This window comes from Schizosaccharomyces pombe (assembly GCF_000002945.2).
Source record: "Schizosaccharomyces pombe strain 972h- genome assembly, chromosome: I".
Taxonomy (NCBI): domain Eukaryota; kingdom Fungi; phylum Ascomycota; class Schizosaccharomycetes; order Schizosaccharomycetales; family Schizosaccharomycetaceae; genus Schizosaccharomyces; species Schizosaccharomyces pombe.
This window is the reverse complement of record NC_003424.3, coordinates 3481318-3494587: the sequence shown is the minus strand read 5'-3', so window position 1 is coordinate 3494587 and position 13270 is coordinate 3481318. Positions and strand designations below refer to the sequence as shown.

The 13270-nt window shown below is 37.5% G+C and overlaps 5 protein-coding genes and 10 long non-coding RNA genes across 15 annotated transcripts; 11 read left to right on the top strand and 4 right to left on the bottom strand.

The window, feature by feature from the left end:
- The first annotated feature begins 15 nt into the window (after window positions 1-15).
- On the top strand, window positions 16-1999 carry tbc1 (tubulin specific chaperone cofactor C Tbc1). Its single transcript, NM_001019633.3, has 3 exons — window positions 16-435; window positions 517-1082; window positions 1314-1999. Exons 1-3 carry the CDS (start codon window positions 405-407, stop codon window positions 1494-1496), a joined length of 780 nt encoding a protein of 259 aa, NP_594210.1. The 5' UTR covers window positions 16-404; the 3' UTR covers window positions 1497-1999.
- On the bottom strand, window positions 151-1992 carry SPOM_SPNCRNA.3555. Its single transcript, NR_192920.1, has one exon. It is a non-coding gene; the product is annotated as a non-coding RNA (long non-coding RNA).
- On the top strand, window positions 1970-3508 carry bsd1 (heavy metal ion homeostasis protein). The gene is made up of 2 exons (NM_001019632.3): window positions 1970-2121; window positions 2190-3508. The coding sequence occupies exons 1-2, from the start codon at window positions 2104-2106 to the stop codon at window positions 3003-3005; spliced, it is 834 nt and encodes a 277-aa protein (NP_594209.1). The 5' UTR covers window positions 1970-2103; the 3' UTR covers window positions 3006-3508.
- Window positions 3489-7394, bottom strand: ubp2 (ubiquitin hydrolase Ubp2). Its single transcript, NM_001019631.3, has 2 exons — window positions 3904-7394; window positions 3489-3819 (listed from the first exon to the last, which is right to left on the bottom strand). The coding sequence occupies exons 1-2, from the start codon at window positions 7261-7263 to the stop codon at window positions 3754-3756; spliced, it is 3426 nt and encodes a 1141-aa protein (NP_594208.1). The 5' UTR covers window positions 7264-7394; the 3' UTR covers window positions 3489-3753.
- SPOM_SPNCRNA.3554 lies at window positions 6067-6329 on the top strand. Its single transcript, NR_192919.1, has one exon. It is a non-coding gene; the product is annotated as a non-coding RNA (long non-coding RNA).
- On the top strand, window positions 6550-6776 carry SPOM_SPNCRNA.3553. The gene has a single exon (NR_192918.1). It is a non-coding gene; the product is annotated as a non-coding RNA (long non-coding RNA).
- Window positions 7016-7232, top strand: SPOM_SPNCRNA.3552. The gene has a single exon (NR_192917.1). It is a non-coding gene; the product is annotated as a non-coding RNA (long non-coding RNA).
- Window positions 7395-7631: 237 nt separating the features above from the next.
- Window positions 7632-9932, bottom strand: hrb1 (RNA-binding and mRNA export factor). The gene is made up of 6 exons (NM_001019630.4): window positions 9890-9932; window positions 9523-9852; window positions 9246-9347; window positions 9105-9206; window positions 8614-9006; window positions 7632-8532 (listed from the first exon to the last, which is right to left on the bottom strand). The coding sequence occupies exons 1-6, from the start codon at window positions 9908-9910 to the stop codon at window positions 8086-8088; spliced, it is 1395 nt and encodes a 464-aa protein (NP_594207.3). The 5' UTR covers window positions 9911-9932; the 3' UTR covers window positions 7632-8085.
- SPOM_SPNCRNA.3551 lies at window positions 7829-8506 on the top strand. The gene has a single exon (NR_192916.1). It is a non-coding gene; the product is annotated as a non-coding RNA (long non-coding RNA).
- Window positions 8720-9154, top strand: SPOM_SPNCRNA.3550. The gene has a single exon (NR_192915.1). It is a non-coding gene; the product is annotated as a non-coding RNA (long non-coding RNA).
- SPOM_SPNCRNA.3549 lies at window positions 9284-9860 on the top strand. The gene has a single exon (NR_192914.1). It is a non-coding gene; the product is annotated as a non-coding RNA (long non-coding RNA).
- A 50-nt stretch (window positions 9933-9982) lies between the features above and the next one.
- Window positions 9983-13031, bottom strand: spg4 (AAA domain-containing protein). Its single transcript, NM_001019629.3, has one exon. The coding sequence runs from the start codon at window positions 12677-12679 to the stop codon at window positions 10454-10456; it is 2226 nt and encodes a 741-aa protein (NP_594206.1). The 5' UTR covers window positions 12680-13031; the 3' UTR covers window positions 9983-10453.
- On the top strand, window positions 10386-10955 carry SPOM_SPNCRNA.3548. Its single transcript, NR_192913.1, has one exon. It is a non-coding gene; the product is annotated as a non-coding RNA (long non-coding RNA).
- On the top strand, window positions 11064-11412 carry SPOM_SPNCRNA.3547. The gene has a single exon (NR_192912.1). It is a non-coding gene; the product is annotated as a non-coding RNA (long non-coding RNA).
- Window positions 11540-13116, top strand: SPOM_SPNCRNA.3546. Its single transcript, NR_192911.1, has one exon. It is a non-coding gene; the product is annotated as a non-coding RNA (long non-coding RNA).
- The last annotated feature ends 154 nt before the right edge of the window (window positions 13117-13270 follow it).

Genomic DNA, 13270 nt, shown 5'->3' with positions numbered 1-13270 from the left:
TCAATGATAAAAGATAAGAGCCGCTAAAAATATTCATAACGATAAAATCGACAAAACTTCGTTTATTTCCAAATCTTAAAGTCATTTTGAGTTGAGTGAAGATAATTTTCATTTCAAGGCACTGTCTTCTGTACTTCGCCTTTGAAGAGTTGGATTTTTGGTTTCAATTTTAAAAATTCATAATAATTTTTGCACCCGAAGTATCGAAGTTAAGATTAAAACTAATACTGATTTGATGAATTTATTTAAGAATCCTTTTTTTCCCGAGCTGTTTGAATGACTTTTGGTGCAGGTTAAAATTGAAAAAATATATGTTTATTGAATGATCATTGAACACAGCATAACGTACTGTGATTTAATTTTGCATATATAACGGGTGTTTTAGTTCTAATTTAAAAGGAAAAATGTCTGAAAAGTTCGTCGAATTGAGAAAAGGTATGGGTTTATTTACATCTGCAATTTCGTTCATATCGAAAGGTCTGTTTGTTGTGCTATTTACTAACTACTTTTTTGTAGAATTTCTTACCAAATTATATAAATCCACTCCTAGTGAGCAGACTTCTCGCTCCGAAAAAGAGACTTGGCTTGAAGAAAAGTCAAAATATTTAGGTGAAATGACGAGGGAGCTAAATGAAGTTCAAGACCAAATTGCACCATATGACAGGAGAGTATGCATGGAACAACTAGTAGATTTGACACGAAGGCTTCAGCAAATTCGACACGACATTTTGCCCAGACAGCCATTTCGCTTTCAACGGGCACTGCACGTCAAATCGTCCCAGAAACCGGTAAAAAATATTACAGTTAATGCTGAAGCTCCAGAAGTTTATTTTGAAAATGACACCCTGTACTTGGCAAATTTGAAAAACCAAAACATTGGAGATAATGTCATTCCATATCCTAACAACAAAGCTGTCAAAGTTTCCGCAAAAAGTTTACGATCATGCAATATTTCCATATCCAACTGCTCATCTGTGAACTTACATAACGCTACAAAATGCAACTTTACTTTCCCAACCATTCAGGGTTCTATCCATCTTTCTGATATTAACGACTCAACAATCTGTGTATCGTGTCACCAAGTAAGTTTTTTTGATAAATTTGAAGGCATCTAGACGATGGTTTTGATGGAAACTATTAGTTAGACGTAGAGACTGCTATCATTATATTAGGTTGTCAATATTTAGATCCCATATTCTTAGTATGGATCACAACAATGCTGTGTAAACAAAATTGATAATGCTTTCTACTGTTTGATTTTACTTTGCCTTCTGGCCCTTCTTTTGATTGATTATATCGCTAACGCCTTCTAGTTTCGTCTTCACCATTCTACCAACCTTCGTGTGCACCTGCGATGCAAAACATCGCCCGTCATTGAAGAATCAAAGGAGATATCCTTTTCTTATAAAGATGAGCATCCTATTTTGGATTTTACTTGGGCACGCTCTGACCCGTCTCCACATTTTCGTATCACTAGTGACCTTTTTGACGCTTAAAATTCTATATGTATGCACCAAAATCATCCATTAGTAAAAATACGTAACGGTTTAGCTTGGTCTTTTACTGACATACACTCGTTGGTGCTTTTTTTTTTTAATTTAATATTCTTTCGTACGCCTTTCTAATCATTCATGTCATCCATCCATCTTACCACCAAGTCGATTATATCAGTAAATCCTTTGAGATTCCTTGTTTCTCATTTTCGACTTTTTATACCACTTCTTGTCGGAATACATATCTGATCACTAATTGTTATAACCCAAGCCATTGATTTCAATTGGCTTGTTTGGTTTATTGAAAAGAATAGATATCAAAAATAATTTATAACGGGAATTTAGCTTCTGATATGTCACCTAAAACACTCAATTCCCATATTTTTTTTTTAATCTGATTTCTCTACAGATTTTGAATATAGTTGTTACTTGCAAGTAACGATCATTAATAATACCATGGTTTCGATCCATCCTGTACTCTTCCACCACTCTGTTAATTTAAAATCAAAGAGCATTTAGTGGGTTAAAAAACAAAAATACGGAAATTTTTGGGAACGTTCATTAATCACTTTACCTCATTATATACGGGTTGAAAGATATCACAATTCCCATGAGTACTAATTCAAATGTAAGGATAAGCCTTCTTTTTATACTGTTTAAATTCCCTGATATATCAGTCTAACAAATCTATTTTAGCAAAATTCAATTCATACTCCAATACCTGAATTTCCGGAAAACCGGTCTACAAATCGATCGGAATTGGCAGCTGCTTTCGAGCCTCCAGACGACGATGTGGAATACAGTGAAACAGCACCTTTATATAGCTCTGCCAGAGCATCAATAGAAGGAGAAGAAGCTTTTTACCAACATTTATCAACGCCGGATCCTGGCAACGACTCTGGGCATGTACGTAGTAGCAATGATCGAATTCCCAGCACTTCATCAAATCATGCAGATGGCCATCACGTTGATAGTGTCTTCTCTAATTTATCTGCTAAACCCACAGTGGAATCTAATACTGAAGAACTGGAAGAGGAGCCCCCTTCTTATGAACAGGCTGCTGCGGATACCGCCCCTCCTTACTGGGATACCACTATGGTAATTCCAGATTACGGATCTAACGAGATTTACATTGATGGGATGTCCGTTGGAACTGGTTTCTCCTTTGTATGGAGTGCTTGTGTCGCTATTCTCTTTCCTTTTGTAGGATTTCTTGTCACATATGTCTTATCGACGACTCATTTGGGTCGTTATGGTGCTCAAATTGGACTTAGTTTAACTCTTTTTCAACGTGGCTACATAATGATTTCGGAGAGTGGGATGGAGAATAACGACGATCAATACAATTACGACGAGTTACCACATCAGAAGCTTATAGGCTCTATTCTCATTATAATCGGGTGGTGCTTGGTACTAGTAGACACCTTTGGGTTCATCAGAATACGCCGTATGAAGAATGCCATTAGTCGGACAGACTCACCTGGTGAAACGTCTCCGGAAGAAGTGGTTTAGTCACGATCTATAGGTTCTTTTAGTTGCGGCCGTATACTTTACAAAATAATCGGCTCCTTACTTTTTCGTTTATGTGTTAAGATTTTATTTCCCTTATAGTTTTCATTTTTTCTTTAAACATGTTCTCTTTTTCTATTTCGGTTTATGGGCGGATGATCCTTGTTTTAAATACCTAGTTTATTAGTTAATCTTGCCCTACCTGATTTTTTTTACGACGCATCATTTTACTTTTCGCTCTCTTTGATGAATAACTTGGCACATTCACGGCACTGTTGATGTATTTTTGTACAAAGCTCGTTCAAATTACCTTAAAACCTGCTATTGATTCTACAGCTACTTTTATGTTTTTTCCATGGTACTTCTATAGTGATTTATTGACTTATTTATTGGAAACTTCTACTAGTTTCATCTATTAATTACATTTTTTGTCAAAGATTACTACTTATAATAAAATTTGCGATAATCGCCATTTTAATAATAAAAGCCGTTTGTTTACATTTCAATTTTTTTGCTAGACTTTTTGCAATTTTGTCATAGAAAAATTTTCTCTTTATAGTAAAGACTAATAGATTATTAACCCGTACCGATGTATAAAGTATAACTAAATTTTTATGTATAAATAGATTTTTGAAATATGAATTCATAGCTTCCATGCTTTAATATCGTGAAAAACGTTACAACTTCCAACCTCCATTCATAGCAATTGATCACGGATGATCCATCCTAGTTTTTACCCTTCACATAGTTTTTAAAGCAGAAGATTGTGTTCACGGTGAACACATTCAATTATGTGTCGATACTCTTTCCTAATGTACTAGATAAATGTTAGCTATATGTAAACTGGAAAAAATTTGAGAAAATGATTATTTCCCTCAAATGGGAAATAATAACGACTTACCGTAAGCATGTAAGGGTTAGCATTGTTGCCCGTAGTATCAGCAAAAATTTCGCTTTCATCTACCACAGTAACATATTCATCATTATATTTTCGATACACATTGTTTTCGAAATCATGAATGTAAGTCCAATAATGACCGAATGAAGCCTGTCCACGATGCACAAATACAGCAAGCAAGTCGTAGCTATGGCTGATGTAATTATCGAAAAGATGCGTCCTTTCTTCTTTTAAGCTGGCTTCCTGTTTTTTAAGCATATCCACTTCAGCGACAACATTGTTTATTTCCTCTTGAAGGATATCAGGAAGTTTTGGATTAATAGGAAGTCTCGAATCCTGCTGCTGTGCAGCCCATTTAGATAGAATAGACAATGTATCAACAGATGACATTAGATTCGAATTTGTAGTTAACAATAGCTGTTGTCGTTTTTGAAGGTTGATAATTTCACGCTTTAGATCCCAGTACCTTTGTAGTAAAGGTGCCATTTTCCCATCAGTATCTTCAACATATCTGTCCATGGAAAGTTCTTTTCCAAATTCAACAAATGCATTAGACTTGAAAGGCTGTCCAGTAGTCCTGTCAAATTGGACACGCTGTATTTGTAATTGCAAAATTATCGGTAGCTCAGTAATACACAAGGATCGTTGGGCAGTTTCGCTTCCCATATCAATATTGACTGTTTCAAAAACACCATCCAATGCATCATACAATGTTTGTTTCTCCTCGAAAAGGTCAACGATCAAGTGAGAAAAAATCTCATAGTTAGACCGTACTCCTTGACTAGCATCATTTAGTGTTTGTTTTAGTTTGCCAGAAAACAAACGTCGTATAAGATCATTATCAGAGCCAAGACGATCTTCTGAGTTGGAAATACGACCAAGTGAAGCTTCCAGTTGAAACAAAACGTGATCAATACATTCCAAGACATCTTGTTGACGACCTAAATCCATGGAGGAGTTTATTTCTTCTTCAGATACTTCAAAGTAATGAGGTTGTGTTTGAGACTCTCCGTTAGTATTGGCCATGGGAAAATCAATTAAATTAACTGATGAAGATTGTTCCGCTGGACTTTTGGCCTCATCCTGTCCTTGTTCTTGTTCAAGCCCTTGAGCTTGCTCTTCTGCTCTGGGGTCAATAGTGATAGATCTCTCATTCAAATTGCTCAACTCTCGAGACGATGACAAATCCATAACCGAGGATGTTCCAGATTTGACCTGGTCCAACGTAAGAGGTATTAAAGCAAGATATGTCAGTACTGAAGAAGGATGAACAGACGATGACTTTGAAGTAATGAGTTCAATAAATAATTTTCGGAGTTCATAAGTGAATTGTAAAGCCCTCAAGAATTCAATTCGAGTAACAATCCGTCCACCAACTTTCTTGACAGCTTCCTTGTTTTCAATCATATTAAGATCTTTGTTTTCATCAATATCCAAAATTGCATTACGAAGAGGTTTTATAATAAAGTAGTATTGGATCAGGGAATTCAAATAACAAAGATTACCAGTATTTTCCAAACCGATCGGAGTATCCAAACTTGAAACTTCTGGTGGAATATCTAGATTTCCATGTTCTAAATAATGAGTGATTAAACGCGAATTCCTAACTTCTCCTATACATTTCAAAGCTGCTCTCAAAGTGTCTGATTGCTCTGGGTGGTCTTCAACAGCAAAGCCGTATACATTGATTAAAACGTCATCTGATAGTGCACGATCTTGAACACCTAATGTGTTGTAAGCTAGATCTTCATCCATAGGCACTTCTTTAGGCTTCTTGTTGGAAGGTCTACCTTGTGAAGCCAAGAAATCGTACAAAATGGAGCTATTTCTCTCTTCAGCTATCCATTTGACGGCCTCGATGGCTTTGTCGCTATCATCTTCAAATTTCACTAAGGCCACAGAAGCTACCATGGCGTCCTCGGTGTTAGACTTAATGCCCAACCATTGGTAGGCTTCATTAACCGTATAAAAAGCCTGTTCTGTAGACAAAACATAATTTAAAATTTCAGAACTCTTTCTTGCATAGCCAATAGTCTCCAAATCGTTCCTAATAGCTCTGGCAAATTCAGGTTTTCTTAGGAGGGCAGAATGAAACGCCTCAAAGATTTTTTCTTGACTATACCTGTAATCCGGGCCTACCTCAGCTTCAAGTCCTAAACTCGAATAAGCGGCTTGTATTACATCGCTCGACACGATTCCATTTTTCCTATCTGCCGCAATTAGATCTCTCAAAAAGCTGCTTTTACGTAAATTGTATATATGAGCAAGCGCATCCGCATAAACACGAACATTAGCTTCATCGTTCTTTTTTTGTTCCTCATAGAAATAACGGACAAAGCTGTCTGGATAATCATTCGTGATACCCAAGGCTATAAAAGCAGGATCATCAGGTAAGGAGGCCGAATTGTCGCGAAAAACTGTGGTATACATGGGAACCACGCTATCATAGTTAGGAACGCCAAAGGCATTAATTAAAGCAGGTCGAGCCAACCTAACGGGAAAAGGGTTAGCAACAATAGCCGGATCTTCTTTAGTGTCACGAAAGTGATTAGCCAAAACAATAAGTTCATTCCTAGCAAGGTATAGATTAAGTTTTTGTTCGTCAGTAAGGGGAGCGTCCGCAATGGTAGGGACATAATTTACATTTTCGTGGTGATATTCAAACAGAAGAGATTTCATCAAAGATTGAATTTGGCGGCCCTTTCCGACATGTCTCTCAAAAGTTCCTTCCGGGGCAGCGCTAATGGCACGTTGATCGTTATGGACCAACACGTTTCGTAAAAACAACTCCAAAGAAGTAAATGTAGTAAAAAGAGAAGGTTGGGATGAATGGGATGACCCTTGATGAGATGACGATTTTTTAGTTAAAAGGGAAGCAAATGATGGACGTCGGGAATCAATTATCTCTTTGATACAATTAGCATCAAGATAGCTATCTCTCCATTCAACTTCAATTTCACTTTTTGTTGTTTTGCTACTCCATTTCATACAAGTAGAGGTAGTAGCGAATTCACTTTTCGTAGGGCTAGTCACATGAGGTTCAGGTAATTCCTCTTCTTCGTAGTAAACAGGAATCCTATCTTTTATTCCATAATTTTCTTCAGGCTCTTCAATTAATGGCTTCCCCCTGTCTCTTCGGACTTTCACATGTAAGTGTTTGCGAGTTTTTTGACAAACACACCAAAAGTCATTCTCGTCAAATACAGCGGACTCGCCTAAATTTGAATGAAGCTGCCAGTGATATCTTGAGCTATGAGGACTCCAAGGATCATTCCATCCAGCTGATGGACTATCAAAGACGTCTAAATCTTGAATCAACCGATTAGGACTTTTGCCAATTCGCAAGTTCTTTACAGTTGCCATTCCTCTTTATAGTTTGATGTAAATAATTTTAATAAAGAAATTTAAATTTTTTATTATGAAAAATACTTGAAAAAACGTCCAAACGGAAAGAACGTACAGATTGAAGGATTTTTCATGAGTAAAGGACTCGGTAGGTAGACTTCATGCGTATGATGCTTGTCGTCTTACATATGCCAGCCAGGTATGCGACCATCAATTTTATGAATGTGGGGAATAAGATAGAAGTAAATGTTTGTATTTCATTGATAAGGCTACTAAAGAAGGTAAGAAACAATCAACACCTACATTTCGCTATACGAAATTTACCATTATGCTTAAATAAGATTTTTAACCTAAATACACCTTACTTTAAAAATAATGTAGTTAATCAATAAAGATTAAACTTGGTTAACTGGAAGTTAACAGAATGGAAGTCTAAAAATCTAAAATATCATTAAAACCATGAAATGGTTAGCAATTGTAAAAGAAGGAAACTAGGCATCCTGTAAAAAAACAGTAAAGCTAAAATTAAAAAGACTTCAATTAGAAGAACGAGAGACGAATATATATGCCATCAGCATACTTTGGTGTGTCACGGAAAAGAATAAGATCTTAGCAAAAAATTGAAATCAAACAAAAGAGATAAATCTATAAACATGGAAAATAAGAATATTTGGGGATTAGGAATTAAAGCAAAAATTTGAAGAAAAAATAGAGAAAAGCAAACAATATTAGGATAACTGCCTTAGAACATTGCGCATGTCGTCACTGAGCTAGCCATTCACACTACGGAAATGTGCTTAATTGTAAAGAGAAAAGAAGTTCAGATGTATTGGCGAATTTTTAAGAAGGCTCCAAAGAATGTTCAATATTATTTTCGGGTAAAGCTACAGAAATAGGAGCAATAGCGGGCATGTTTGCAACGGGCATTGAAATCGGTAGATAGCCTAAGAAAGAATTTGTAAAAGATTGGGGCGTTAGTGGTGAATTCGTTGTAGGGATATGCATAACAGGTGGTGTATAAGCGACTGAAGGAAGACCCGAGAGCACAGTAGGGACAGCAGGTAGTGGAGTCGCATAGTGAGCGTATGATAATTGCAAGGGTCTCCCGCCATAACGATAACCATTTAATTTTTCAATTGAGGATGCTGCATCATTTTCATTCTCAAATTGAACGACACCGAAACCTTTAGATCGGCCAGTGGGCTCATAGGCGATTCGGGCACGAATGACTGAGCCAATATCTGTGAATAGGTCCAATAAATTGCGATCTGAGGTGGCCCAAGGTAACTATATTCAGTCAGTAATCTCCAAAAAAAACTTAAAATGATGCGGAAAACTAATCCCACAAAAGCGTCCTTATATACATACATTTCCAACGTAAATGCAATCCGAGCAGGGTCCATGGGGATACGCATGATAAACTAAATCCTCGACTTGAGTATTAGCACCTAACATGGGTAGATAGGTGGATGATGTAGTCATTTGCATTTCCGCTGGAAACGTATAGCCATTTCCATGAGTGGAATACGGCTTACTTTTATGATGTGCAAACCGATCTAGGCGAACTTCTAAAGTGCGGCCCATGAAATCAGTGTTATGCAACATTTGAATGGCATGCATGGCTTCTTTCATCGAACTCATGACAACAATCCCAATGCCACGGGATCGGCCTTCTTGGTTCATTTGGATATCAGCTCGGATAACAGAACCAGCTTGTCTAAACAAATCCTTTAAATCTTGCCAGCGAACGTTATACGGTAACTATACTCGTTAGTACCATTTCTTATTTGCAATTCCACAATTCATTAAAATACCAAAGTTCGAGGAAAAGAATATAGAGGATTAGAAATTGAACTTACGTTACCAACAAACAATTGCCTGTCTGGCTCAGAATCTTTGCCATTCGACGACGCGCTAGGCGATACTGAAGAGGAGCCAAATCTTGCATTTTGTTCTCGATCCTTTACGAAGGTTAATAAGCGACATAAAAAAAATCTTACTTCACGGATATAAACAAGACGGCCCATAAATTTTTGGTTGCTCAGAGTTTTAATTGCCGTGCGCGCTTCTTCAGCAGTAGAGTACTCAATTATCGCGCATCCCTGATATATTAGCTAGACTATTCACAATCTGAGTATACGACAAATTTTAGGATAAGCTATAGGCCATAAGTAATCGTTTAAAAGTAACGTTCAATTGGATCGATTCAACGTTACAATTTAAATAGACAATGATTTACTAGTCGCATGAAACCCACCCTCTATGAAGCAAACTTACCTTCGATAATCCATTCGGAAGATTCAAAATCTCACAATTAAGAACATTGCCAACTTGTCCCATAAACTCTTTCAACTCAAACCAACGAACTTGATATGACAAATTACCAACATACACGCGACGCTCTTGTTGAGTGTACTTTTGGCCATTTCCCAAGTGAGGGTCTCTTTCAGTGTGCTCTCCATCAAAATGCAAGCCACGTTTCAATGAATTGCTTCCGTTGACATGTCGCTTCGGAGACTCCGATCTGTCACGATCCATATTGGAAGACGATGAATTCAAGGAACTTGACACATCCAACTTACTACCCATTCCTGAATCAAATTCATTCTATTTGATCAGCTAAATCAATCAATAGTTATCATACCCATTCTATAGGTTTAGGCATCGCAAGAGCATAAGCTGAGTGTGCATCTTCACATAATTAAAGCATCCCAACAACTTGACTTCTATAGTGTAACTGCAATATAATTTCGTAAGTGATATACTGTAAACTCTTAGATTCGCTAAAAGAACAATAGAATAAAAAAACTGTAAACATTTAAATTATAAATATTGACATGTACTGACTAATTAATCATAGTAAGGAGTTTTAGTTGTTTGTAAATGAGTCGTAATAAAAATGGAAACTCAAACAATAACTAGGGTTAGAGATAACCTCAGTTAATATTAAGTGTTTGAAAAATTCAAAGACTGTGCATAAATTGTATCAACAAAAAAGAGACAAACGAATATATTAGGAGTAAACAAAAAGGCTTTTGGTACAGCACCATTATTATCATCATGAATAATTCCTTGAGGCAAAAGTTGTCCTTATTAGTTATAATCATAAGTTTGCACAAGCCATGTATTAAAAGACAATAAATAAATTTTCAACGTGATTACCAAAAAAATCGGTATCAGGCTAGGAATTTTAAATAAGAAGACAGACTCAATGCCCTTGGGATCCGAACTCTTTGTCCCATTCTGAATATCGTTCCAGCCCTTGCAAGTTCACACTAGGCCGGATTACCTTGATACTAGTTTTAAAGTCATCTAAATTAATCGGCCTAATCGACTCCATTTTCGTGAATAGCAAAGACTCACCTAAACTTCGCAAAGGCCCCATAGCTGCGTCTTTTGCCAATGCTGTCAAATCAGAGCCAGAGTAATATTCGGTTGCTTTCACAATAGCCTCAATATCCTCTAAGGAAAGAGAATGCTTCTGATATTTTAAAAGGTTATTTAAATGTAAGCGACGAGTGGTCTCATCAGGGAGGGGAATGTAGGTACGACGGACAAATCGTCTACGAGCAGCATCGTCGATACACCAAGGCAAATTGGTAGCGGCAAGCACTAGAACTCTTGGGTGATCGGCGGTTTGTCGAGATGCAGCTGCTCTTGCAAGCGAAGACCACTGAATTAAGAATTCTGTTTTTATTCTTCTCGATGTTTCATGCTCATTTCCATCACTGCTTCTAGCAGAAAGCAGTGAATCAATTTCGTCAACAAAAATGATGCTTGGAGACAGCTTTTTTGCTAAAGTGAAGAGAGCACGAACAAGTTTTTCGGATTCACCCAAAAACTTGGATGTTAAACTAGAAGCTGAAATAGAAAAAAAGACAGAACGGGATTCAGTAGCAACAGCTCGCGCAAGCATTGTCTTACCAGTTCCTGGAGGCCCAAAAAGAAGCATCCCCCTAGCTGGTTCCCGCAAGCCTTGGAACAAATCTGGACGCAAGAACGGATACACCACTGCCTCTTTTAAAGAGTGCTTAGCAAATTCTAACCCAGAAATATCATCCCAATGAACTTCATCACCCGAAACCACGATTTCTCGAAGTATACTCTTACCAAGCTCTTCGTCGATGTCTGGACATTCACGCAGAATTTGTTCTTGCTTTTCAGAAGTCATTGCAGAGATAGATGTGGATTGAAACTGCTTTTCAATAATCTCTTCTTCGTTTGTGTGGTTGAAAAATTCATCGCCATCAACCGGCGAATCTTTCTCTTCACAGGAAGAAAGCCCCTGTTCGGAAGCTGGATAGAGATCACTCAGAAAAGGGTTGTTCACAGATAAACGTGGCGGTGTAAGGAAATCCAGATCTTGCGCAGTTTCAGTGGAAGCAGATTGAGCTCGTGGAGCTGACTGAGGAGTGGGAGATGGCGATTTTGTAACTGACGAAACAGAAGCGAGAGATGGCGCGACGGTTGCGATTGAGGTAGATGACTTTGATAACTGTTTTGATATAGAAGGTACTTCAGTGGTACGATTAGGGAGATGGGATTGCGTTTTCTTTTTGAAGGGTGAGGAAGAGGAGGAAATAGAAGAGTAAGTTCGGCGGGCAGCTTCAATAACGGCGGAGTTATCGGGAGTTGGACGATGACGCTCAACCTGAAACGATGATCGAGATGCCTGCGCTGCTTCCGATGATATGTATGATGGCGGGAGAGCATGCTTAGGCTTAGATGAATTCAAAGATCCCCAAGCCAATAGAGCTGCTCGATTGGCATTGTTCTGGGTAGAGACTTCAGCTGGAAGTCCAGTCCTAGCAAGCGATTTACTTGGAGGAAGCACTGATTTACTCTTGACACTGGCCTTTTTAGCAGATTTAACAGCGCTATGTGTTTCTAGTTCACCAGCGCCTTTACGCAACGAAGTCCGCGAAGCTGTAGGTGAAGAGGACATAGATGTTCGCGGAATATTAGGTTTTAAGGATGCCGTTGTCACTTTAGATTGTAAAGGAGCTGTTCTATTTTGACGCTCAAAAGAAGACGCACTATAGTTACCATCATCGATAAATGAGCGATCGCCAGGACCATTTCCACTTATATAAGCAACATTAGCGCTACCAGTAGAAGATTGTGTTACAAGTGACTTTTGTGTATTTTGAATATCCTTATAAGCAGCTTCTTGTTGCGCAATCTCTTTGGTAAGGAACTCAATTCGAATGGTCAACTGCTCCAACATGCAGAGTAATGTTTCCACATAATGTCTATCTTCATAATCCATCACGTGTAAGCGTTCCCTCGCATACTTAAACTCTGGATTCATGAGAATGTTCCGCTTGGCCTTTTGAAATAAAGCGATAGCCTCCACATAGTCAGCAGTCTGCTCTTTATGAATTGCAACGGCGGCATATGACTGTGTGACGTTATAGCAGTCTTCAAGGCTCATTTTTGTGCATTCTTTAACGTCTACAACTGATTAAAAACAATTACCTTTCAATGGAAAGAGGTTAAATCGGCTCGATTGGAAACGTTATTCTCTTTCTATATTGGCTGAAGTGCACAAACTACACTTCTCCTTTTATATCCTATTACCTTATTAAATATTGTTTTCGTACAAGCAGAATGCGGCATGCAAATACAAATCGTAGATATAGTGATACAAAGTTAAAGATAAAATTTCTCACTAAAACCACGATTTTGTCGGAAAACTTGATAAAGTCTACAAAAATAAATACAAAACTAGCAACAGCACTAATTATATGCGTGAATAGAAGTTCTATGATATACGCACTGTGCTTGTTGAGTTTTAAATCTTTACGGTTGGTTTTGGTGTAGCGAAGAATAATGATGGGTAAATGACGCATCTTCATCATTTACACAAAAAAACTCTTTTTGCTATATGAGAATTGAAAATTAGTTTACTTACAATAAATAATACCTTTAAAACCATTTCACTATTAATCTTAATATTTGCTTGGTCCAACTCCGTTCACCAGTCCAGCATATTCTCATCCTTACTTATAAGATATATTAGTCA